The following is a 27,612-nucleotide window of genomic DNA, read 5'->3' on the forward strand; positions in this document are numbered from 1 at the left end:
TCAGAACTCTGTGGAAGTGATGGAGGAGATGTCACAGAAGCCCTTCAAATGTACTCATTATGGCCAGACATGGGAAATGCATGTGTACACTTTACATACGAGTACACACAGTTTCATACCTACTCATACCTACACACAGTTTCATACTGTGACATATTTGGAAGCTGAGGTATAATAATTCCCACACAGGGCAGAAACAGTAAAACTGCCCAACACAACAGAAGCAGGTTGTATAAATCCCGTGCAGCGCTGGCCCTCCATGTCCCCTACAGTGCAGTCTGGCAACCTGACAAAAACGACTCTGTGACAACAAGAAGCCCTCCAGGCACATTATCAAACCACCTCAGAGATGCCCAGTGACAGGAAAGACAGACTCACATCAGAGGCCCGAGTTCCAATCCGCCTCAGGTCACTGAGTTCATGACCCTGAGACTCAGGTTACAGCAAGGGGTCCCCCTGCCTTATGGATGAATGAGGGAGGAGTGAATCTGCGAATGAGGATGACGGGTAATGAGGTGGGAACGGATGAGAGTGGCATTAATAACAATAAGAATAATGACAGAAACTGCGGGAGCTAAGAAGAGCCTAAGGAGCCGTGACAACACACAGAACGCACTGTCCTGGGTGGGGCCCTGGAGCAGGGGAGCTAGGAAACTGGAACAAAGCATGGACTTCAGTTGATAGTAATTATCCATATTGGGTTATTAATTGCAACACACAGACCATTCTAACATCGATGGTAACAGATGGTAACTGGTTGCGGGGTGTGGGAACGCTGCGTCATCCCCACAGTTTTCCTGTATATCTGAAAGTGAAGTTCACATAAAAATAAATGTGTACACATGCGTGTGTGCCTACACACATACACACAGCAGATTGGTAAGCAGCAGCTGCACCTAGGGATCAGTTCCTGAGCACTCCCCGCAGATTACCTCCCCTCGTGCTTCCCTCCTGAGGTGCAGGCACTCGGGGCCCCTCAGCCTGGCTCTGGGCCCAGCGCAAGCTCTCCTCCACGGTCAGCTATTAGCGCCAAGGGCTCCTGCTACCACCGTTCGGCATACGTGCTGCCCATGAAGGTCCTGGCCACCAGAGGCTGCACTGGGAAGCGACCTGCAGGTGGTGGATTTATGGAGACCCACGCTTCCACAGGGGGCACCCCCAGTACCCCCCCAGGATCCACACTCCGCACATGTGAGCAGAGGCCCAGCTCACAGGAGTGCTGCACGCTGCACACACACGCCTTAAGAGCTGAGTCCTGTTTGCATAAACTGTCACCATAGCTGTGAAGTCACTTACCTCTGGAGTTTGGTAAGTGGCTCTCCAGGGGACAGTTCCTCCCAAAGCTAAACATCCCTGAAAGCTCTGTGCCTCTTGGCTAGCAGGAAAAGACATTTACAACCACAAACGTCCCAAAGGAACAGTGTACTTTTGAAGTGTCTGGGACACTTGAAGAAAATGAGCCACCACAAAGGGTTGGATGGCTTTCCCTGGGCACAGCCCTGGGACTGCTCCGAAACCCAAGGCCAACGCCTTCCCATGAGCAGAACTTACCTGCACCCTTTCCATGGAAGAAGACAGATTTCCACATGTTAGAGAACATGCGGACCATCAATGCTAACTTTGGGGCACTTACTCTGTGCCCTGCGACAGCCCAGTGACGTGGACACTATTTCACTTCACAAGTGAGGAAACCAAGGCACAGAGAGGCGAAGTTACTTGCCCACGTCAATCAGTGTAACTTTAGTCACTTACACTTAGACATAAAGGGAAGGGGTAGCAGCTAAGAAAGCCTGTTGGAGTCTGAGCAGACGGTCTCCTCTCCTACCTGCCATCCTGTCCCTAGGGGCATCTCTCCAGGGCCAGCTCCTGGTGGGGTACTAATTTCTGCCACAAGGATCAGAGCGGATGAGTAAGAGCCAGGCCAGGGTGGGGGCCTGAATGGTTTCCTCTTTTCTTGAGAAGTAAATTAAAATTGCATAATTGCCAGAACGCAGGAAACACTAAGCCTTTCAAAGGGGGATCAGACTTGCCTCTCCCTACAATCCTTGGCAGCTACAGCCTGGTCTTACCCAAGGGGCTATAGTTAGAATCCGGTGAAAAAGATGGGTTTTCTTGATCTTAGAAGAAGGAAAAAACAAAAAAGGAGAAACAGAAGCATTTCAGGCCTGAATTAAGGGTGTGCCAAAAATGTGGACGGATGCGTTCTATACAGCTTCATGCTGTGCAGTGTTTGCAAAAGCTGAATGAGCTCAACAGTGACCAGGGACTTGGAGAACTGGCCGGCTTATCTCCTGAAAATCGAGAATGAAAGGTAAGGTTTCCCCACTTTCTAAATGCCACACTTCTTTATCCTGGATGACAAGATAATTACACGGCCTGTGTAAAATGCTGTTGACAGAAATGCTTCCTGGAGAAGAGCTTCGTGACAGGCGACGCCTTTGGCAGGCAGTTCGAATCCCCAGGGACACACAGACAGCAGAGATGGCGGAGGAAGCGCCTGCAGGGAAGGTGCCAGTGGGAAGATGCCATGCCAAAGGTTTCCTAATCACATGAAAGAAACCTGTGCTCTCAAATCCAGTGTCTCCCTTGAACCAGAGTTTTCCTGGCTCTACTGGCTTTTGTATTCAGAGCTTTTAAAATTGAAAACAGAACATTAAATTGGATGATGATTTAGAAGGTAAAAAAGAAGATGACTGTCCAAGACCATCTTCCTTTCTGACAGTCATTTGCAAAAAGCTTCATGTGAAAGTGTCTTTACTTTCTTCTGCGAAGCTCCTGCATGAAGGTGCCGCGTGGCTGTGTACGCCGCACTCTACAAATCCGTTAGCACAGATTCGCTCTCTAGGACGTATCTACTGACAGTCACTGCACAAAATAGAGAAGGAATGGACCTGCGCGTTAGTCACAGGAGGCCCTTGGCTCTGCAAACCTGCGTGCAAACAATGATCCGAAGGCCTCTTGCTGGGTGTGCAACCGAGCCTGGCACCAGGGCCGGGCAGTGAGAGCTGGTGCCCTGCAGACGTCACGCCCACTGTGCGACTCGCTTCCACCAAGGAAAGAAGAGGCTCCTTTCGGGTTCCTCCTTCCCAGAACATTAGAACTGTTCTCTGTAAGAAATCTATACTTAGTCCATTTTAAAGGAATTCAACCGCAAGGCTCACCACTTCCTTTCTGAATCTGTTTTGCTACCTCATCATGCACAACTCACTGTTTTGAAGAAGTTGACTACCTCTAAACTAAAGACAGTTTAGAATTCATTTTACCCAGGATCCTTCAAAACACAGTCCCAAGAAACAAACTAACCGACCTTAAAGTTTACTGTGGAAAAGACATTACTTCTCCCTTAACCCCAAATTTGCTTTACCTTTGTGACTATGTTTCAGGAAACGAAATAAACTCATTAAGCAATAAAAATGGCTGTTTACATTTTTAAGGTGCCTCCACAGGCCAGTCTGTCAAAAAAAAATATACATAAATCTAAAATATGAACTTAGAGCTCTGCCATAAGCCCTTCTATCAGAATTTGTTTTGACAGAAAGCAAAGACACAGGGCTGAGACGGAAAGTGGTGAAGGCAGTAATTCACTTCAGTGGGCCCCATTCTCCATGTTCTAAAGCAAAACTGATGTCACGCTGATCTTTGGGACGAGCTAGACAGCTGTCAGCGAATGGAACCACAGACACGGTGTAATGTCACTCAGTCTCAAGGCCACCGTTTGTCTCACCAAATCCACTGCACACACTGTCTTAATGAAGCCAGGATCTCTGCCTCCTCGTCAGCTCACAGCCAAGCTCTCTTCTGGCATAAAATGCAATCCTATTCCCTGCTACCCCCATCAAAAAATCTTTATTAAACAGGTGGAGGGGCTAGAGAGAGAAGTGCATCCTATTTCTTCATGTCCTGTGGCCCCCTCCCCCTACTACACTGAATCTGTGGCTAGTTCCGGTGACACAGGACAGTCCCTCTAACTAAATGGCCTGATGGCATACTTGGAGGCAGAAGAGCAAAGTGCTTTTAGAACTAGGCTGAAGTGGTTCAGGGGTGTCCTCTGTGACGTACAATGTCCGTGTGCACACGGGCTGGTGTCCCTAGATTCTAGAGCTCCGTGAGCCCCTACTTGGGGCCTATCATACAACAGGAGGTGGCCATATGTTTGTGGGTGGGAAGGATCAGGATTTTCACTCTAGAGCGAGTGCAGGGGAATTAGATGAGCGGCTGCGTCCCAGTCCAAGGTCCACTGTGACAGACCCTGCATGTAGACAGTGAGCACTGGCCGTCACTCCATGCCTTTTGCTGGGGCGCCAGCGATGGCAGACAATGAGGACACAGAGTAGAGTGACAGGCCATTGTTTCAAAACCCACTGGTACCTTAAAAATAAAGCAGCATCAAGTGATGTTCTTCAAGAAAGCAGAGGGCCTGTGAGTATTTAGTGTTAGGGAGAAAAGAACTAAGAGAGAGAAGTTGAAGGTTCTAGGAGAAGGGGCCAGAATTGAAGGGCCCAGGTACTGGCAGTGGGGTGGGCGGAGAGCGCAGGTAGGGAGGAAAGCTGCAGTGTGAGGGTCCGGCCAGGTCGGGGGTGGAGAGCTCAGAGCTGCACGGACAGTGGGTTTACAAAGGAGAGGCCCACCAAGAGGAGAGGCTCGGCATCGCCTAGCAGGCCACACAGCCGAGCTGCCCAACCACCCCACCTGCTGTCTTCGTGCCCACCTCTGACACGCTCTTGTTTCTTTGTAACATGCTGAATTTTACTAATTTGTGGGTCTTGGCTTAGACAGCAAGAACTACCAGGAAAAGCCCTCTGACAGGTGGCCGTGCCTATTCAGGTGGTCTGGGTCTGGCCTGCCTACCCTCTCTGCCCCCTCCCGTCCGCCATGGAATGACTGCCACATGACGATGACAGGTGATTAGCCTGAAAATCAGTGGGAGGGAAAGTGGGTGCAGATGTTTGCAAAGTGAGCAAAAGGTGTTTATATTTAAGGTTTCTTTTCATGCACAGCTCAGATTTGGGCTTAAGCACTTTCAATGTAAGGGAAGGAGGGTCAACTCCCCACCGCTTAGAACCCAGGGGCAATGGGCAGAGCTAATAAATAGGCAAGGCCTGAAACTCAGCGGGGTGCAGGATGTGCACCTTGGCTTACACCCAGAAGGCAGGGAGGTTTCCTACAAAGAAGGTGTTCTCACCCTTCCGTCCCCTGAGAAGCTGTGCCCACAGCTCTGATGATGTCTCAGACCTCAGGCAGTAAACTCACCATCTTGCTGTGGAGCAAGCTGAGCCACACAAGACAGGTTCCCTCACTGAGAGTGGAAGGAGCCACAGGACCCGGGTCCGAGGGGTCAGTGCGGTGCTGGACACCGAGCACACTCAGCCGACCCTCGTCCCTCATGGGGGGCCTCAGGCAGGCGTGAGGAAGAGGAAGGGGAGCCTGCAGGGCACAGAAGCTCCAGCCCCAGGCCACAGGGGTTTGTGGTCCCGTCTCTTAGAGTCTCTGGTGCCTGAAGTCTTTGCTCAATGATCCAAATTTCACAGCTTTCCTCAAGCCACACTGGCTACAACCGTAACTTATTGCATGGAAAAAATAAAGGGGAGATAAGAGCACATTTTCCATGTATCTTTTGATACACGGGGAAGGCAAAATATTTTCCAGAATGTAGAAGGGAGACCAAGAGGTAATGTAGATGAGAAAACCCGCAAATGCAGCCACAGGTGGGGCAAGGCTGCTGAGCACAACCTTTTCTTACTTCTTTTTTTTCCCAGCGGAAAGGCTGGGATTCGCATTTTTACTTTACGCAAGAAGACATGTAAAGAAGGTAATTTTTTAAAGGCATTTTCGCTGAATAGGGCTTACGTGCTATTCCACGACTCTATCCTGTATTTAGCCCCCTGCCTACACTATATATGATTGAATCCTTTGTCACGTAAAACCTACCGACACCCCAGCCACGGTTTACTCCTGTCTACAGATTTGAGACTAGAGTGTTAGATATATATTGACACTCTCCCTTTTATAAGTGAAGACCCTCCTTGTTTCCAGGCTTTTAAATTTATTTGCTTAATATTACTATTCCCATACCAGTTTTGTTGTTGTAATTGCCTGGTCAATCTTTTTCTGATACTTTATGTATTTTCAAACTTCCTAGATATTTTTTAGGTGTGTCCTTTGAAAACATTATATAGTATGACTTTTAAAAGATATTCAATTAGAAAATATTTGTCTTTTAATAAGTATAATCTATTTTGTGCTTACTGTAATTACTGATATTTATGGACAAGTTACTACATTTAATTTTGTGATTTGTATGATGATTTTTGTTGTTCTCATTCCTTTTGCTTCCACCATATCCCTTTACGTGAGTTTTTACTTATCCAATCTTCTGTATTTCTTTTCCTTTTATAATTATTTGGAAGTGATGATTTCTAACCCTAGACTTTTAGTGGTCATTCAAAAATGCTAACATGCACACCTGAATTTGCGACTCTAGGATACACAACACCTCCGGCGTCCTCCTCAGAACAACTTTCCATCTTCCATGTTCAAGTGCTCTGGTACTTTAGTTCCGTCTTGCTTTTAACTACCCCCATAATCGCTGCCTTTTTTTTACATGGTTGATCCTCTGAGATTTATAAACGTATTTACCAATACGCGTGCTCACTGATGCCAGTCGTTTCTTCTCAGACTTTACCTCCTCTCTAGGAGCCCTTACTATGCGCCCCTTTTTCAGACAAGGAAGTTAACCTTAGAAAGTTACGAGACTTTTCCAAAGTCACACAGCTAGTGAGCATTGCAGCCGATAGTCGAATTCCACAAATCCCATGCTTGGAACACACCACAGACTCTGCCTTCTGTTTCCTCAGCACACACACTTAAAGGAACTGGGAAAAGGATAAGAAACGCCAGCCCATCATTACAGAAATGCAAGGACTATTATTCTCTGATTATGAGCTGAAATTTCACAATGCAGTCAACAGACAATGGGACAATAAATACGGCAAAAACATCCAAGATGTTTCTGCTTCAAGAACACTACATTTTTCAAAAGGGTCAACTGACTAAAACCAGCTTTCCGTTTTGGCTACGACAAGTTCACTCTGAGTCTGAGCACCCTCTCTTCTGAATCAACTTTGAACACATCTGGCCAAGGCTAACTCATCTCAGGTATGGTTAGCATAGCAATCAAAACCAGCCACACAGGTATTTCTGGGAGAAAACAGTGAAAGCTATTGTTTTACCTGTGCTACTTCTTCAAAATCTTCATGACGTTTCTGCAAAGCTCTGGCCCGATGAAGAGATTTCCCCACGCCTGTATGTTTGCTCAGAAATGCTTCCCCATGGTTCTCAATCCAGTCCAGCACCTACAGTGAAAACAAGTACATATGCCATTAAAAAAAAGTTCTGCCTTGTTCAAGGCTCAAATATATTCACTGAAGATATTTGCTGTTGTCAAAAGTCTGGAAGAAACAAGGAGGAGAAAAAAATTGGAAGCAACTGGATACTAATCTAACACACTTGAGAATTACATCTTCTGTCAGCTTTCTCACCACGATTTTAATCAGCTCTTACTTGAAATGTGTAAATCTGTCTACGTATAAATGTTACATGCAATCATTAAATTAAATCTCACCTCATTTTATGTATGATTGAGCCACCAAAACGGACTGGGTTTTGTAAGACAGTCGTTATCAAGCCACACAGGACCAGTTTAACTTAACATTTTTATAAGACTTGAAGTTTCATAACTCAGGCAATTCAAGTTAAACTACAGAGTTAATGTTTTCCTGTCTCTTCTTTAGAAAATTTGAAACATATTAAGTAAAACCTAAGAAAACAAAACACTTAGCTGCCTCTGTCCTGGTCTTCCAGAATAATTTATTCTATAAACTAAGCTGAATTTAATTACTTAAAAGGTCTTGTTGAAATCCACTAGAAGAAAGAATGAAAGTAGAGCCAGGTACCCCAGTGTTGTTTAGTTCACAGTTGGGAATGATAGTTCATTGGCTCTTGGACTTGAGAAAACGCCGACAGCATCTAACAAAATATTTACACTCTATCAAACGCATATGCTTTGTCACTTTCTGATGGAGGGGAGAGAACTAGCAAAAAACTAAGTCAGTGATATCTTTCAGCTAAAAATTTTAGCTGAAACATCATTTAACTATTCACATGCACTTGCTAACGTGCTGCTAACGTACTAGGCCGCTAGGCCGCCTTGTACTCTGCATTTAAGTAAGTATGGCAACCATACATCTGGATCAAGATGGACCTGGGCCTGAAGCACCAACTGGGCAGGCGCAGCTAGGACAGGGGTCTGGAGGGCAGCCTGGAAGCAGGATAGCACTGTGCTAAGGGCAAAATAAACGGGACTTAACAAGGGGTTGCTGGCTACAGACAGGACCCCCTGCCTTCCGTCACCTGCACAGAGGTCAGCGGTGCTGACAGATACCCAGAAGAAAAGACGCCGTAGGTGGGGACCAGAGCCCCCTGCCCAGGGACAACGGACTTGTTCTCCATTGCTCCAAACCAATGACCTTGGAAACTGAGGGCCTGGGTGAGGGTCCTTTCCGCACAGGGTTTAGCAATTAGCAGTACATGTAACTAAAATGGCCTGTGAACCTCAATAAATCTGTGATGGTCCTCTGTAAGGACCCCCGTAGAATCAGCAGGAACTGCAAACAGATGTGTGTGTGCACGTGGGAGGGCGGGGAGGGCACGAAGATGAAGCCCTGCAGAGGACGCTCAGGTCAAAGCCGCCCGTTCACCTGATTAGCACAGCTCATTGCAGCACCTTTCTGTCACCACCACCACCACTCTGCCCGTCACCTGAGCTCACGCTACCAGGGGAATTCTGACTGGATCCATTCGTCTTCTGCTTACACCTCAGTCCCCAGGCTTCCTGAAAGCACTCTCCTCCCCGCCTGCGTTTCCAGCGCCTCCCACACAAATGCAGGCTCTGGCTGTGTGCTCTTAGGCAAGATCCGTATTGGGTCGGAGCTGCACCTTCCTGACCTGCTCAAGCTGACAATCCTGCGGATGGTGAGTGTTCAGTCATATCTCCCGTAAGCACCTTAATATCAGGGGCAAGTATACATTTGTACCGCCCCCGCCTGTGAACCACAGCCCGTAGTGGGCTCCCACCTAACTGTGAGCTCCTGGTGGCACAGGCTTTTTAACTAGGGCACTCAGTACATTATCCTGAGCTATGAGGGGGGAGGGCTCTCCGTGCTCCCATTAGCAGGGAGTGCGACGCTCCCTGCCAGACTTCCTGGCAGACATGAAGCCGCCGAGTCGTTTACACCACAGGCTCTTAGTACACATTTTAAAATTCACTCCAATGTCCAATGACAACTTCTAGACATGTCAACCTCAAAGAATGGCTACAGTGAATAGCATGTGCCTCTGTGTGTAAGGCTGGCACACGCACACGACAAGGACCAAATATTTGAAGACTGAGAAGAACTGAGAACTGTGTAAGTACCACCTGTGCCACAGCCCACCTGCCTCGCAGATCTGCGTGAAGGGCTGGAGACTTTTAACCATCACTATTGTATACTCTGCAAAAAGGAAAGGAACCACAGGTAAGCGGCAAACCTGCTGATCGCTGGTAGTGCAACAGACTTGAAACAAGGCACAATTTCAAAAAGCAAAAGATACACAGTATTCAGTAGAAAGGGCAGGAGAAAGCAAAATGCAGTATTTTAAACATAATAATAATTTGGTTTTTAAGCCAAGGAAAAGTGTTGCAGGAAGCATAAGTTGGAACTAAAAGCTATTTTGAACCAACTGCTCAGAATAACCATGGGCATTTTACTTTCATCAGTGGTTCCTGCAGACAAAATCGTAAATACCAGGTAAAATTATATTTCCAACACACATGAAGGCAATTCAAAGAAGAGTGTACAAATTCCAAGCACTTTATTAAAACAGCAGCAGACAATTACGAAATCCAGCTCATGCTCAAAACCAAACTCCCCCACAGACATTTCCTGGGTTGCCAAGGAATCCTGAGTGAACACACTTGTCCAAGGAACATTTTAAAGACCTGCTTTGTGGATTCTTTCCAATTAAACAAATATATGTGCAGGTCAGGGGGCTTTCATCAACCTAATCAGCCAGCCTCCTCCAGGACCTCAGCTGTGGCAGTTGCTGTCATCTCTGTCTTGTGACCTCATCCCCAGGAAAAACAAGGTGGGCACGAGAACTGCTGCTTGGCTGCAAATGCCCATCCCTGACCATCCCTTCCCGGGGCTTCCCGGGGCTACCTGGTTCAAGGCAGAAAGCAAAGCTGGGAGACCAACACAGCCGCCCTCTCTGTTCAGTGTGGGGTGCAGAGATCATTCCTCTGTACAGTCAGTGCCTCCTAATGGACAGTGACAGCCCCAACGTCAAGGTCGCTCCAAAGTGAGCCACCAACACTCGACACACAGATACTGGCTCTTCCCATCCAATGTCAGATGTGCGGGAAATCCTGCAGATGGTTTAGCTAACTCCCTGTTTGTCATGACAAGAGTGAACATGTGATTCACGATGACAAGTGATCATGACAAGTGATTCACGATGGTTGGTACAATGACGCTCACATCCTAACTAATAGTGGAGCCGCGGTCGGCGTGGTTCTCTAGAGTGCTGCTGGGAAAACGAGACGAGACCGCTGACGCAAAACCACCACAGACACACTAAGCCTGTCCACTTTTACGGGTAATTCAGGACCCAGAGAATATTGAGAGAACGTATAAAAAAATCTGTGAATTCCAGCTATGTTTTAAGAACACAACACACAGTGAATAAATGTTTTGTGTCATAATATAGAGCTCCTTCTAAGTCACATTTTGTGCACATAGAAATGAAAATAAGCCCTTCTGAGTCTAGATTTACTTCAAAAAACTACGATTATACGAAGCAAATGAAAAACAAAGGTACTTCTAAAATACTTGCCATCTGTTCTTTTTTTTTACATAAAATCAGATTTCTCCAGTTGGAAAACGTGAATTTCCCACCTGCCCTACCCTACATTCCCTATCAAACTAAAATTAACCCAGTTTCACTTACTTAGTTACTTCCTTATTCCACTTGTTGGTTCTGATTTAAATCACTGGAGATGATAATGTAGAAATGGATACATTGTCTCTAGTTTTTCTTTTAAATAAGTGTTGTTGAAAGAAGCATTTCATCAGGACTTTCTTCATTATCATATCAGTGGTATTTTAATGATTATAACAAAGGGATGAATGGTCAACCAAGCAATGTCATTTCAAATTTCCTAATCATGAGTAGGTGGCCATAGAGGAGGCCTTCACTGATGTTAACTTTTATTAAGAGCTGGCGTTTAGCCTTGCTGTGAAGATATCCAGTATTACACCAAGAATGTAATTTACCTCCAAAGCTTAAAATCACAAACGAAGGAATACTGTGAGTGTAAATGACTGGACTCCATGGGCTCATCCTGTCTTAAGCTGCAGGACACTCCCCCCCCCGCTCTCCCCCCCCCCCCCCCAAAGCTCAGAGCATGTTTTCCTTCTGAAGCCAGTGTCTCAGCCATGTCCGTTCCTTCCCAGTGGAGGCCAAGCCACACGATCCACTGCTCAGAGAAGAAAACAAGGCCTGGGCTAGTTGTGGAGAGCTGGCCTCCAGACTGCTAGCAGGTGTTCTCTCCCTGGCTTCTGTTTCCATTTATCCACTCCTAAGGTGACTGAACTTCAAAATGTTAAAAAAAAAAAAAAAAAAAAAAAAGAAAGTAAGAAAAGAAAAGAAAAGAGAAAAAAGAAAGAAAATTTAAAAAAATGTCTCCCTAAGTAGCTATGTTCCTTCACAGCTTCTAAGTAAGCCCTTTCCCCAGCTGAAAAGCCCCACTTAAACACTGCTTCTTAGTACAAGGTCAATTCCATTTTACTCTGATTAGCTCACAAGTGAAGCAGCCCCCACAGGTCAAGAGCAATGAAGCAGTTAAAAATCCACAAGGCTTCCAGGATTTTTTTGAGACTTCACTTGACTTTCTTGAGATTCAGTTTTATTATCTGGAAAATGAGGGGCTTGGCCTGACATGATCACAACGGTCTCTGGCTCGACATTCTGTGATGTGTGTGCATAACTGCAGTGAAAAGAAACAGACACAAAATTCAACACGCATCCATGGGCTCTGGGGAAATAAGGGAAGGAGAAGGACCCATTTAGGTCCAGCATTTTCAGCTGCCTGACGATAACGATGGTACCCTCCCACCCCACATTTCTTTATTTCTCTCCACCGGAGCCAGACCTTTCCGTTTCTTCATTCATTATGTTTCAAAAGTAAAATTAAGTTTGTTCTAAATATATATGTATATAACTAGCCTTAACATGGAAAGAGCTTTTTAAAAAATGGTTTCTAGAACATTCCAAAGTATTCTAAGCCTAATGCTCATTTGGAAAAAGAAGCTATGAAACACACACACACACACACACACACACACACACACACACACACCAGTGAAATGACACACAGCAAATGAAGGGATGACACAGAACCAAAATGACCTGTGTTGCCAGAGCTACTTTTGCTTAACGAATATACGAGCATATGATATGTCACTTCATGCACTTTCTTGGCGGGAAGGGAGCATAGGTGAAATCAATGAAGAAGCATCACAAAGAAGTTAGCAGGCTTTTAAACTTTGACATCATCCATCCATTCATCCATCTTCTAAAAATATATGCATCACTAGCTCTCCTGGTCTCACCCAAGTTTTAATTACCTAAGAACATGAAATTTCTTAAGGAAAATAAGCTAAGGAAGGGAAGGAGGGAGGGAGGGGAGAAGAAAAGTAGGTAGGTTATTAATCATATAAATGTCTCACCTTGGATATTCCCATCAAACCCCAACCAAATCATCACTCTACCAACATGGGTTAATCCTTTTAGTAATTTTCTAAACTTTTAAAAATTATTTTTCATATTCTTAGTTTGGAAATGAATATAAAATAGTCTAAAGTTGTCCAAGAAAACTACTCTTCCTATGTCCAGATAATGTTATCTGGGAAAGTAAAGTTATTATGTACAGATTAAGTCTACGTGTTGAACTATGTAAATGTATATACGGACACAGGTAAGCATAGGTGCATGCATGAATCTCCCAGGCAGCGAATCCCCAGGCACTTTCCTCCCAGGGGGCCCTGGCAATGTGGCTGGCACTCGGTAAAAGGGAATCCCAGGCTCTCTGGAGTTAGTCTCGGCACTACCCACTCCTGACCACCCTGGCTCTGGGGTACATCGTACCCAAAGGCTTCATGGCCTCAGCTCCCTGCTCACTTCTGATTTACCTCAGTCCCTCGGATTCCTGCTTGGTTCCACTGGCTCAGTGTGAGCTCTCACACCCTTGTGGGGGAGAGATTCATCCATTTTCCAACCTGTTACCTCCCCCTGCTGAACTTTCAGCTCTTTTGGAGCTGCGGTTACTGAGATCACTCTGACAGTCAGTCTCCTGGGTTCACCAGGACAAAGGTAACTGAAGCTGACTCTAAACTCACCAGGAAGCCCAGCGGCCAGCCTCTACCTGCTCTCAGCAGGTGCCCAGGCCGAAACACCTGCCCTCCAGCACTTCCTAATTCCCACTGAGAAACTCAGAAAAGATGGCAACCCTCTAACTACTCCTCTCCAGAGGCACACTCAGAACCATGCGTGTGGAAATGTGGAAAGACGAGAATGTTCAATAGCTAGGGCTATAGAACGGTTCTGATGAGTGGGATGAGAAAAACCCACCCTCCTGACATAGTCATGGGCACAGAACAAACGAGGTCCAAGAACCTTCACTTAAGAGCTAGGTCCCGTGTGGGTGGTGCCAACCTAGAGCCCCTGAGTTAGGCATCACAGAGACAGATGGCGTTTCCTGGCAAAGAACAGCAGCCTAGGGCCCAAGGTAAACCTGTGAACTCACTCCTCTGTAGACCTGGAACCTGTTTCTTTGCCTCTTTGGCATATTCTGACTTCCCTCCCCAGCTGGAACTTGGCATTTAAGACCCTCATTTTGCATTCAAGTGCCCAAAATTTATAATATTTTAAATATTTCCTCACATTTGCAAAATTCCCATGCACTGAAATGATCCCTTTCTTCCTCAACCACCCCTAACTCCCCAATGTCAGTCAAAGCTCCTGTTTCTTCAGGCTGATCTTCGGCTGGTTTACTTGATTCCAAGGCCAACCCTCCCCCATTCCAGAATAAATGAAGAAACTTAGCAAAATTTGGGATTCCTTAAATGTCTTCATCTACCTACTCATTCATTCACTCAACGAATACTGAGCGTCTGCTATCCCAGACACTTGGGAAAACACCAGGAAATTTAAAAAACACAGATCGCTGCCCCCGTCGACTTCCCATTTCTGCTAAGACTTCTCCATGACGTGCGTGAATGTCCCCAGTGGGAACTTCCTGTCTCCTCACCTCCAGTCTGGCTCATCACACTGCACCGGAGCAATCTTTCTAATGCAAGTAGCATCACGCACGTCACCCACCCCTCCCCGACCCCCCCACACACACTGCCCACAGCATCAAGTCAGAACGCTCTGCAGATGGTCCGTGAACTCGTGGTGAAGTGGGGGAAGCATGAACTTAACAGGTGCTGTGGGCATCACGTGAGCATTAGGAGAGGAGACACACTTACATGGTAGTGAAGACGAGCTGGATGCCACACAGCTGTGCCCTCACTCAGCCCTCACAGCCACTCAGGCCCTGGCACAATTCGTGGCACTCGGTCACGGCTCACTGCGCCCCTGCAATGGTGTCCTACATCGTACAGAAACAAGTCCCCAGCCTTCGTCGGGAGGTCATCCTTCCAGCAGCTGCCCCAGCTCATGCCTCCCCACCTCTCCATTCTGCCCACACCAGGCCACCTGCTGTTCTTCCGGCAGGCCCTGCGCTTTCATGTCTCTGGTCTGTTTGCAATTCCCGTTGCCCATTCCTCAACCTACTGAGACCTTCTACCCCACCCCTCACAGATGGGCTCAAACCCTGCCTCTCCCACGAAGACTGTCCTGGTGCCCAGGCAACTGTTACGTGCACCTCTCTTACAGGACTTTTCGTTTTCCTTGTATACTAGTCCCTTGATATTTGAGAAGAATAGGAACAAAGCTCTCAGGAACCCCCAAATTTGCACAAGTTGCTGAGGCATAAATATGTCCCCTCAGAGTGCATGCACAAGGTAGGGAGATAACAGATGAGGGTAGCTAGTTCTATTTACTCCCTCACTCCGGTGGCATTGTGATGGGTATGACTCAAATGTATGCCTTAGAGAAATTATAACAGTAAACAAAGACATACATGCTAAATCGGAACATGTTGTGGTCTAATTTACCAGACTCCTACGCCATCTACTCGTACTAGATTACGATGCCTTGAGAAAAGAGAACTTGGAGCTATTCAACATACTTAACTCTGTACCTCTTCATAGATATTTTGGGGGGGAAAAGAACGAAGTGTGGATGATAAGACTCTAGAGTGGACTGGATTTGCTTGCCCATCTTTTCAGAATATTAGTTAATGGCCCCACATCAACCTGGAGAAAGCTCTTCCAAGACATAACTCAGAGGAGGTGACGTTCGCACACACTGGGGAAGCAGGAGGCTTTTTCAGCAGGCTTCTTTTGGGGGAGTCTGCCTGCAGATTTCCAGGGCCTGTTTACCTCACCTGCCGTGTTGGAGTAACTAGATCCCATCCATCCAAGAGGTGGGCGGGATGAACCGGAGAGTAGGAAAACGGGTTTGATAGCATCCTGCTAGGAACCCTTTCCAAACTGCCATCCCATTTGGATGAGCACAGCAAAAATAAATTATCCTGTTACAGTAAACTGAAGCATACTCTAAAAACGCTGCTTAGTAGTAACCCAACCATTCATTAATTCAACCAAACATCCACTGAGGGCTGCTCTAACAGTAAAGAGAAACCACGGGAATATACACACAATTTGATGATCAGGAAATACGACAGAGAATGGACTTTATTTTTAAGTTAACAGCGAGGAAGGCTAATATTGGCTAGTAGCCAGTATGTGTACTGGGGCACATTTCCCACTTTCCCACCCCATCTGTTGATTTGGACAAATGCTAAGTATTATGCAAAGTAGCTTCCCGGACCCACACACAGCACTAGACTCCCATCGAAACTCCTTCCATATAGAAATTATGAAATTGCCTTTGCTTTTTCTGAAAAATTTAACCACTTAAGCAAAACCACTTAAGCAAAAAATGTAACCACTTAAGCAAACTCCCCATGCCATCCTCCCGCTGTTCCCTTCGTAGAGGTACACTGTTAACAGTCTAACATTTATTCTTCCCAAGTAGTTTTTCACATGTCTGGTGGGTTGTTTTCATAAAAATGTCCTCATTCCATATCTACTGTGTGGTAAGTGGCTTTTGTTTTTTCTCAACAGTATTTACAGATGCTTTTTCATCACCCAAAACAATCAAAGAATAACCACTTGTGGTATCTCTAGTTGGCTAAAGTCCAACTATTTGTGTTTTTTTTCCCATTTCCTCTCAGCTTCCTTCTCCTACTCCATGCTCAAATGGCAAAAATTACCACATGCTGTATAATTTGTTGAGTGTCAGAAACACAATCCTCTGCACTCCTTTAAGGCAAAGTGTTTGCTTTACTTCATCTCATCAACTTTGCTCCCTGCTCCCCAAGTCAAGCCTATATAGCAATTTCCTGTTTGCATAACAAGTCCAAACCATTCCCCATCATTTAATGAACAACACCTTTCCCTTAAAGACCAATTATCTGTTTTGTATGGAATGCTAACAGAACCATGTACACATTGTGTACTGCAAAACACTTTCTCCTACAGACACCTTACCCAACCTACTGTTCTTGAGAAAAAAAGCTAGCTGGAAGAACTGGCCTATTATTGTCATAATTACCTTTCTACATATAAAAATTAATTATTTGCTGTTTTCGAATTCAAGGACATTTAAGTACTTGGTGTCAAATTAAATGGCTAGACTCCCCAGGCTATTCCCAGAGGCTGCCTTTGCTCACGCCCTCCCGCACCCCCAACATAAACAGTCCAGTGGCTTCTTATGTGACTGGGGCCCCAAGGAGCCATCAGAGCTGGGGGTGAAAGAAGGAGGGGGAGTCCCTGCTACTGCTTCAGACACAAGCTCAGAGAGAATGTCAGTCCAGGGATGTGTAATGAACACTTGATCCAAGAGACAGAGGTAGGCAAGAAAATCCTCAATACTTACATTTAAACTACTAACATTTCATGGTTTATGAAAATGATTGAACAATTAAGAAAACCTAGTACTCATGCTTTCAACCTCACAACTTCATTCTCACAGTAACTCCTAGGCTGTGACTCCTCCCTCTTCACTCCTTGCTCTATATACTTTCCCTGGCAATTATCTTCTTTGACTAAACATTGTAAAGAAGCATGAATCACATCATAACCATCATTCTTGAGGCACTTTACATATGCAACTTTCAGAGAACTCAAAAACGTACGTAGATTCAAGTCATAGTACGTGAGAATTAAAAATTATGGCACAATTAAAAGAATTCTGGACTCACCAGATTCCTGCTGCATGAAAAATGATGGTCAGTATCATGGAGAGTCCACACACCTTCCCCAAACGCGGCCCATTCAGCAGAAAACCTCTCGCCTTCAGACGACACTCGGGGAGTGTGACAGCCCCGCGCGGGCACGTCTGCACAACGCACCTGGGCGCCTGCACCTCCAGAAGGGCCGCTGTGTTCCGGACACACCACCTGCACCTCCCGGATTCCTCCTCCCCAGGACCGACACCTCACTCGCATTTCCCGTGATCGGGCAAGGACACAACTATTCCTTATTTAGCACTAAAGCTGTATCATAGTTGATGTGCCCCAGTGTGAACCCCGGAAAGCCTGGAAGCAGGATGAATTCTTATTCCACAATGAGGAGGTAAACAATATGGGGGCCGGTCTTCCTCTTAGTTTTGTAACAAGCACAACAAAAGGGATGTCCAGTGCTTAGAAGGGAAGAGTCACAAAAGTCCACTCTTCATGAACAGTCATGTCTTAAGCGCCCACCGTGCCCCACGGACTGCACTACCAGGAGGGAAGGGAAGCGCGGTCAGCTGAGTGCGGGAGTAACGGGCAGCCGACCTTAACCTGTGACAACACCTGGCATGAGCAAGGCCGGCATTACTCTCCCAAGCAGACATAACTGGGAATGACCCGTTTCAGGAACAAAACTCAGTCTGCAGTTAAGGCCCTGCGTGACCTCGCGTGTGCCATGCACGCGAGCTATTAGTCTGGCTGAGAGCAGCCCAAGCACGCGCTCTCAAAGCCGCTTTCACTCATGGCGAGCAAAGGGCGTGCGTGTGGGCGTGCGCAGTCTCCCACCTCCCGTTTCCACTCGGGCACGCCCACCAGGATGCAGGACTCCCCAGGAGGGGGTGTGTGCGCGTGCGCTCGTGCTTTTTCCTCCCACCTTTATCTTCCGCTCCCCATGGCACAGACACGCCCAGCAGGACGACGCCCTCCCCAGGCTCCCACTGCGCCCGTGGCACGCCCTACGGGGAGAGCCCTCGTGGACTGACCTGCTGCACGTCCTGCTGGAACACGCACAGCTGCAGCCTCTGGTGCAGCCGCACCTTGCGGTGCTGCCAGATGTTCTCCAGCTGCCGCTGGTGGTGCAGCACCTCGTGAATGACGTCCAGGACATGGTGCACCGCCTTGGAGTAGTTGGCGGAGGCCGTCAGGGAGTCGGAGCTGCCGGGAGTCAAGGGCCGCTGGAGCTTGTCGAGGAGCGACTTCCCGTCCTGGCTCACCTGGCCGCAAACACACGAGCCGTTAGCCGCGAGTGACCGCTGGAGACCCGAGGCTCGCAGTGCGAGCCCAGGCCGTGCTGCAGGCTGGCCCCGGCTGCGTGTGCACACGTGCACACACGCACTCACACACCCACACACCACCGTTTTACTCAAGGCACGTTTTATAAAGAGCAAAATAAAAACAAATGCATCCGTTATCCAATGACACCTCATAGCCAAATGTGGTAAAACACTGAATTAAAAGAACATTCACATCATAAAACATTGTAGTAGGACCTATTCTTAATAAAGAAACAGCATATTGTCTTAAATGACATAAATCAGCTGATTTAAAATTGCATTGCTGGGATATCTGTAAATTAAAACTTGAATGATTTCATGTTGAGATACTGTGTTATCATAGGACACAGCATCACAGTGGAGCGAAATTTTCATGCTGAATGTTGAAACCTCAGCTTAAAAAAGGTAATAATTTAGGAACAGGCAAGAAAGACGCACAAAAACTTTCTGACAGTGGGATAGCAATTTTACTTCACAAAGAGAAAAATTTAAATGCCATTTTATTTGGTTCATTAACTTTAAAAACTAATGTTAATTAAAATGCCATCATCTTTTAAAAGAGCTCCCAGTGCACACTACACAGCTAACTACCAAAGTACCATTAAGTGAAAGCATTCGCTAACCAAGGGAATAAGAAAACGTGAGGGTGGAACACGGCAAGAAAAGCGTTTCATAGTTTTCATGTTTAAGTGATTTTTTAGGATTTAGGAATGATTATGTCGGATGTGGTAGAAAAAATATGTCCCAATCACACAATTAAAAGGGCACGTGGCACATAAAGCAACTGCACTGTGAGATTCCCAGGACTTCTTAAGTAAGGCCTCATCACCATGCTCTTTGTGCTCAGATACTTCTCTTTTCTAATTTTAAAAAATGTATTTTTCAATTACTGCTGACATACAATATTATCATAGCTTCAGGTGTACAAACAACATCTGATTATCTGAAAACCTCGGGTTTCTACTGCAAGGAGGAACAAACATTGTCTGGAGGGAAACCCTCAGGACAGAGAGAAGGAGGGAAATCATGGGTGAGGGGGGAGGCAAAGAGGGGAAGCCCCTAGAAACCAAAATCTGGGGGCAAGTGAGAGGCCTGTGGAATTTTTTGATCTCTTCCTTTAATCCTCTTATAACGTTGAGTCCTGTGGAATGGAACATATTTTTTTCCCAATACCTGATATTGAGATCTTTGTTGGAAGCGCTGACTGCTCCTTATAAATGCAGCTGTCAGCCTTCACAGATTAATATTGCTCTAGTACCCGTATATCAAGACGGCAAATCCTAAGTGGAAACAGGCCGAGGAGACATAACCAAAGATAACAGGTAACACAAGAACCAACTGGACCACTGACTTTAATGTCAGGCACGTGTGAAAACCAAACCAGCAGGAACGTACGTCCTCTTTGTGAAGCAGGGAGCTGCCCCAGCAGTCACTGAACTTGACTGGGCATTTCTGATACGAGCACCACGAGGCAGGGAGGCTCCGAGAGGGACCTGGGGGAGGGACTTACTGTGGCGGAGTCAGAGGCAGGCCATTACCTCAAAAGGAAGGCGTGTCCTGCTTTCTGTAATTATCCCGGCAAGACTCTATTTAACACATAAACCCACCGTGTTTCTGTGTTTCTTGCCTACTCTAATGTACACTGATTTTTCTGGGAAGGCTGTTACCATGTTAATTAATCAAAGTAAGGCAGTGCTTGGTTTTCCTTAGAACTTGACAAGAGTTGCTTTTTCACAATGTCAGCACAATGACACCATTCTCAGCGTGGGAGCCACCAATCTAGCACAGGTCCAGCGTGCGTCTGTAGTTGCCACCGTCACAATAGTTTGACATATGCAGCCAGCATCTGAATGTCTAATTGTTTGGTCTTCTAATATGCACCTAACTTAGGCATTTATGGACTGAAACACGTTTCATCGTGAAGCACCTTTTGTCTCTGATTTCTATGCAGCATATATGTACTTTACATATGCACACATCTAAATGTTATGTGAACATAGATTATTATCCATACATTTTATTTCAGCAAGCATCATTAACTTGTTGTTAAACCAGTGGGGGTACAGCCTCTCTCAGGACTGAGAACCAGTGCTCCAACTCACATAGTTCACCCCGTACAGAGCCTAGAAAGAACTCCTTATGAACATGTCCTCTACGTCTTACTCCTTATAACACACCTACGGCAGGAAACGTACACAGAGCACACGATTTGGTGAACGTGTGTCAGATGGGTAGAGACCAGAAGGGGGGGCAGAAGCTGATAGCTGCCTTCTCCAAGTCCACCCGCCCCTCCCTCCTGGAGAGCCAAACCCCTCCAGTCTAGAACACCCCAGCTATAAAACTGTATTTCCCAGCCTTGCTTAGAAACAGAAGTGGCCAATATACAGAAGTAACACCTGTTAAATGGGGCTTCCAGGAAAGCTGCTCAGGCAGCTGGGCATGCTCATTCCCCCGTGCCTCTTTCACCTCCTTGATGCCAAGAACTTGATGGAGAGGCCACGGAGCTTCAGCAGCTATTAACGACCTTGAGGTAACCTTAACGACAGCAGCGCACCCGCTAAAGAGGCAAAATGAAAAGACAAAAAGGATCCAGAGATCCTTACTCACATCAGTCCTGGAAAGCCAGCCTTGGGACTTCTCCACTGACAGAAGGCAACCCTCTATCTTAAGCCACTGTTTTGGATCTTAAACCAGCAACACAAGATGACAAGTGGTTTCCCAGTGCTCACCTAGTCTCCAAAGGCATCCATGTAACATCATTAATGTTCTACTACTGAGAAAGAATAAGTAATCTGAGCAAGAATATTCCAATGATTCTGCCTTTCCTTGGGTGGCTGCATAACTGTTTAACAGAGCTCAAGAGCAGATCTCATTACCGGGTTTAGAACGCCATGCTTGCTCATGATGGAGAGGTGGTGAGGAATGGCTGAGTATGAGAACACAAATTCGTTAACAAACCACAACTCATTAAGCAAATTTTGCTTTCCTGGCTGTAAGCAGGACTTACAGTGCCTCTGCTGGTGCCACTGCTGGTATCATCACTTAAAGAGGTGGCAGCAGAAGGAACAGGAGATTCTGAGCAAGGAAACACCTCTTGCATCCACTAAGACCAGACAGCACGCAACTCCAAATGCGTGCTCAGGTACCACGTTTCTCCAAGAAACCTTTCAGAAATAATTCTATTTTGTTTCAGTGTAGCTTGAATAGATTAGTCAATTTAACAGGTATTATTCAAGCACATAAAGGGTATCATATATATTTTTAGTAACTGTTAGCAAAACACCTTTGTCACTGCAAGTACTGTAGTAGTATGTAGGGAGAAAATATGCTAGAATTGTATGAATACTGTTCTATTGTAGAGAAATAAAGATTTTTAAATGATACAGAATAACCAGAAGAAAATTATTAAGAGATTGAAAAGTAAATAGCAACTAAAACATTCATATACAATTTAAGTACTAAAACAAATTACATGCATGTGTTTATGGTATATAATACAGTTTCAGATTTCTTAGCTACAGGACCAGAGGAATTAATTTGCTTAAGTTATATGTTTTATCTAAAAATGTATTTCTAGCTTTTAGGCAATCAAACCCTGTCCCACAAAGGGACAATAGCTGTAAAAAAGAAAATCAACTTTTTTATAAAAGCAAAATTTACCTTCTGTAATTTTTGAACAGATCAAATTGATTCATTTTTTTCAGGTTCCGCTTTGTTTTTCTTGGACAACAGTACTTGGGGACTTAAATGGCAATGCAAGTTACAATTTTACAAAGATTAACACTTTATAACCACACGAACACCCTCGAATACTTAAATGAATAAGAAAATACAAGTACTAACTAATGCAAAAAAAGTCACTACATTTTACAAGTTTACCACATCCAAAGTATGTTTGTTCCTAATATTTAAGAGAAAACTTAACTCTTTACACTCTTTCACAATGGTGTGGTTCTTGAATATTAACTTTTCATCACAACTGCAGGTAAGATTTGTCACTGGGATTCTCTGTCACCCTAAAATCGTCCCATACCGAACCTCACAGAGACTTATTTCTGGTACTTGCACATTGTTTCCCACTAAGCAGATCAGAGCTAAGAGTCTCTAGCAGAGATATTCTTCATTTGCACGAAGAAACAATATTGCTCTGAGCTAAGAAATAGTATCTGGAGATTGTCACTTAAGGTTACAAAAACCAGCATCCAAAGACCAAATATGGCCTATGATATGTCGATTAGGTCCAAATGCAGTGCTGTAGGTCTGGAAGTACTAGGAAAAGTTCTTCTCCATCATAAAGAAACAGTGGTCCTTCTTCAAAGCTTTTATGAAATGAATTACACTATTTGCATCGACTCAGACCAACATTGTCTGTTTTGGGTTTTTTGCGGGGCTTGGCGGGCCATGGCCCACAGAGCACAGGCCTTGGTGAGCATGGTTTCACTGCCACCACTACTCTTTCCCACGCTTACGTCATTATTCTCAAATCAAGGTCCTAATAAAGCAGGAAAGAGTGTGAAGGGTCATCAAATGAGTACCCAGCTTATTGTGCAGCTGTGATTGATACTCCTTGGTCAAACATTTCATCTTTGAGGAAGGAGGTTAAGCCTATCATAAGAGGGCTACACGCCGAAGCTCCTACCAGTAACATGGGCCAGTGACCTTGAGAAAGGTCCCATGGAGGCAGAAGTATTTTCCTATGCCTCAAGGAGGCCACGCAACAGAGGGAAGGCAGCGTCTTCACCTTCAGAGTTTTGGGCTTGCCTCTGGGATGGTTCTTTCTCTAGGCAAAGTTCTTAGACATTAGCTTCTAGAGGTCCATCCTTCTTTCGGCTATTAGGTTTCTTCCTCAAAATCATATCAATCTAACCATGTTTGACCTCAGCCCAGGATTGTCAGAACGGAAAAACCAAAACCAAAAGACCAAAGGAGTCTGCTGGGGTAGCTACTAGTAAGGTCAGATGTGTGCAGAGAGCACGCCTGTTCTGTACACGCCACTTGGAGCTTGAGCTTTTTGGCTCCTATATTTCAAGCCCTTGCAAGGTCTCAAGTTGAGTTTGGGGGGAAGTAGAGCAACTGTTGCACGGTCAGTTGGCTCTGATGTTGTGCCAAACGTTGATTCCCGCAGCCCTACCTACAGCAATGCTGCAATACCTACTGAAGCTTTGAAACAACCACTTTACAGAAGTTACTCTGCAGCAAGGTGGGCGAGCTCCCACACATCACAGATACATGATTCTAGTAAGTTTATTACCCAGGTGACTCATGTTGCTGTTTGTTTTTCTCGCATGCTAATAACACTAATAATGCCATCACCCATTTATCCTGGGCTTAAAAAAGGAGCTCGACCAGCTTAGCAGGCTGCGAATCAGTCATTTCCACGAGGTCCTGCTGAAGTGTGCAGTAAGTCAGCATACCTGTTAATTGAGAAACTGATGCAGAAACAAAACCCTGAAGTCACATGGCGTCCATGCCGGGCAACGCCAACGTGGCCGTTCACCTTTCCCCTCCAAGAACCGCTGCCCACAGCTGCCACGGCCAAGACCAACGGCAGGTGCGTGGACACCCACACCCAGGCTTACCTCCCGAGTCACATACTCAGTGCTCAGGGTGGTACAGGATGGCATGGCCATGCCGAGATGACAACCATTTGTATAAATTCAGTTTGTTGAGAAAGGAGTTGATGAGTTTGCTTCCTTCTAATAAAATGTTAAAAATGACCACTCTATACGCTGTTGCTAAAACTCGAGCGTCCCCCAGCTTCTGTATGGCTTCACTCTGCTGTGATCACCGACAGCAGGCAATGAGCCCCGAACCTGGCAAGCTGAAGCAAGCGGACGTTTACACGGCACAGGTCCGCTCCTGCTGCTGAAACACAAACAAGGCGGCACGGGACACAGAAAAGCAGGCGTTTGTGTCTTGGAAAAACAGTGCTGGAAAGGCTTCCCACAGCAAACTTGTATCATCAGAGACTAGAAACTATAGACACTGTTTAAAGACAAAAAATTGTGGAAGCGAGACAGAGAGGGAAGGAGGGAGATCAAAAGGAAAAGCCTTGTTTTCAAATTTCCTACTCCTAAGTGACGCTGCATCCATAGCAGGGGTCAATTTCTGGGGATAAATGTCTCCTGAGCAGACACACCCCCTTTAAAACAGGGTAGGACCGTCTCTCAGTGTGTGTTCTGACCAATCACGGAACCACTATGGGAAACCCACTGAAAACGGAGAGTCACTGTCTCTGGGGGTAGAGTATGAGAAGCGGCACTTTTAACTGGCACACTCAAGTTAGAAAAGCACTGATTTAGGAAAGAGAAAGATCATTTACAGAAGACTTCCCTTCCGGTCTTTCTTCTCCCTCCCCTCCTGACATGGAGAAAAATGGGGTTAGGCTTTCTAAGGAAGTGAGGTGGGAGGGCAGGGGGGTGCTGAGAGAAGCAAGACAGATAGGTTGGGAGATTGAGAAGACTGAGCAAATACACTAATTAAATAAATTAATATACGGAGGATCAAGGAAGCCAGTTTTCTTGCTGTCTGAGAAGGGATTTATGAACAGAATGGGAAAAGCTGCAAAGAATCCTGATGTATGGGATTAGAAATGGAAATACCAGTATGAACACACACAGTATTAAAACAGAGATAGACAAACAGACACAACAGCAGTTGTGGATGGAAGGACGCGTGAATGGATGGATGAATACGCATCAACATACATGTTTCCTGACCCTGTGTGCTCAGAGGGCCACGAAGCCCTGACAGCCACAGGTAAACAAGCACTCTCCAGACCCAGGTCTTAGTTTCTAAATACCACACAAATGCACGAGGAACCAGACCTCTTGGTGAGATGGCTGATCTCAGGGACGAGGCAGAGAAGGAACAAGATGGGCCTGGGAACTCACTGCTATGCTTGGATGTGATACTCAAATAACGATAGGGACATCAAAAACCCCAAAAAGGGGCCCCTGCTGGCCAAATGTGGATAATTTAGGCATCGAAATTGAGTGCTGGATTATAACCCATCGGATAGAATAAGATTCCGTACGTTTATAATGAAATAATGAATAAATGAGTGAATGAGAAAATAAAGCTCTTCCGTATGCTGGAAAAGTCCACCTAATAAATATGGAAAAAATGATGGAAATAAATGTTCACCTTCAGACGGCCGTCATAGTGTCGCTGATATGGGCAGGAATCGCCAGAGGGTGCTAAGACCGCGAAGGGAAGTCTGCTGAGGAACAGACATTGTGTCATCATCAGCATTATCTCCCCACGAAATGCTCATCCAAGACAAATTTTTCAGTGGTGTTTTTGAGGGAAAACCTTGCGGACACTGAACCTCATGGAGAGGTCAAAGTTAACATCACCAGTTGCAGGACGGGTCCACCCTGAGCCCCTGCTGTGACACAGGGGGTGGGCGTGGGGCAGTCAGTCCATGAAAATGGGCCGGAGGCTGAGGGACGGCTACAGAATGAAAGGACTGTATTCCCTAAGGCTGTCAAAGGCATGAGGCAGAGAAACACTAAAGAATGTTCCACTGCAAAGCAGAGCCGTCCACCCTTGTAATGCCTGCTGCTGGACAGCATCCAGGGCCAGGCGAGAGAAAGACAGGAGACACATTTGGGAAATACAATGAGTCTGTGGGTAGGATGGTCGTGTTGGATCACCGCCGATGTGCTGATGGCTGGACACAGAGGCAGAGAGTGGAGCAAATGTAGTAAAATATTAAAAACTGGGCAATCTGGGCCAAGGGAGTGTGGAAGTTCTTTGTTCTAGTCTAATACTTTTCTATAGCCTGAAATTATTTCAAAATTTAAATAAAAGGCAAAAAAAATTGTTCTGTTCCACTCAAAGTCTTTTCTGCTCATCCAGTTCAAATTACTGTCTCCTTGAGTTTATAGCTCAGTTGTAAACATGTTCTTGGGCTAAAAATTGTGGATTAGACATCAAAATTGGGAAGCTGTTTACTTGCCATCAAATTATCTTTAATTATTAGTACCAATTTGAAATTGAATGCAACTGCACCAAAGGTACACGTAAGTTCCCACGTCAAGATGCCCCTTTTTATAGAATGTACTGGTAACAGAGAGAAAATCCTGTACTGTGCTACCAGTGCACAGGGCAGCCGGAACGGGCTGGCGGCACCAGAGGATGACACTGGTCAGGTCAGGTTGATTCCCACGTAAGCCATGCAGGCCAAGACTGGAGCCCAGCTCCTGCCAACCTCCTTGTGTGCAAGCTCGTCAACCCACAGCGCTCTGGAACCTACCACTGCCATCGAAAAGGAGCTCCCGAGAAAACCTTTGGTGAGCAGGTGAGTGAAGGCCTCATTACTGCATGGCTGACAGGGTCCCTCCCTTTCCATTAGAGGTCAAAATCAGAAGATGCACAGGGATGGTACACTGGGGAAAGAAAATGCTTTTGGAAACACAAAATCCTCATGAAAACGGTATAATGAAAAATGCCAAATCTGTTCAATTTTCATTTGTACTACAGAAAAGTCTATCACTTATTTGTAAGTCCCTAATAAAGTAGATAATCAAATTAGCTAACAAGCATTAGATGCAAAATTAAGAAGCGTGATACAGAGTTGACTATTCTTTAATTCCACTGACAACACAAAATGGTGCTAATAAAACAGCAATCTTGTTAGGCATAAAGGTGACGAGAGGACCACGTATATAGATACCAGCTTCCAGGGGCAGGAGAGTTGACTGACCACATTCCTTCCGAAGCATGTGAAGTGCATCAGGCGTCTGTTTATTCACCACTGGGCCCTCCTGGACCCCT

The 27,612-nt window shown here is 45.7% G+C and overlaps 1 protein-coding gene across 4 annotated transcripts in view; it reads right to left on the minus strand.

The window, feature by feature from the left end:
- The window catches only part of TRIO (trio Rho guanine nucleotide exchange factor), a gene marked incomplete at its 5' end in the record, with an annotated part of 321,447 nt that overhangs the window by 155,045 nt on the left and 138,790 nt on the right, over positions 1–27,612 (minus strand). For all 4 annotated transcript variants that reach the window (XM_081053954.1, XM_081053955.1, XM_081053957.1 and 1 more), the window contains 2 exons: positions 7,230–7,352; positions 18,541–18,771. In XM_081053954.1, the coding sequence (XP_080910080.1) occupies positions 7,230–7,352; positions 18,541–18,771 (354 nt within the window). The remainder of the gene's footprint in view (positions 1–7,229; positions 7,353–18,540; positions 18,772–27,612) is intronic.

The sequence above is a fragment of the Rhinolophus hipposideros genome (genome assembly GCF_964194185.1).
Source record: "Rhinolophus hipposideros genome assembly, chromosome: 7".
Lineage (NCBI taxonomy): Eukaryota > Metazoa > Chordata > Mammalia > Chiroptera > Rhinolophidae > Rhinolophus > Rhinolophus hipposideros.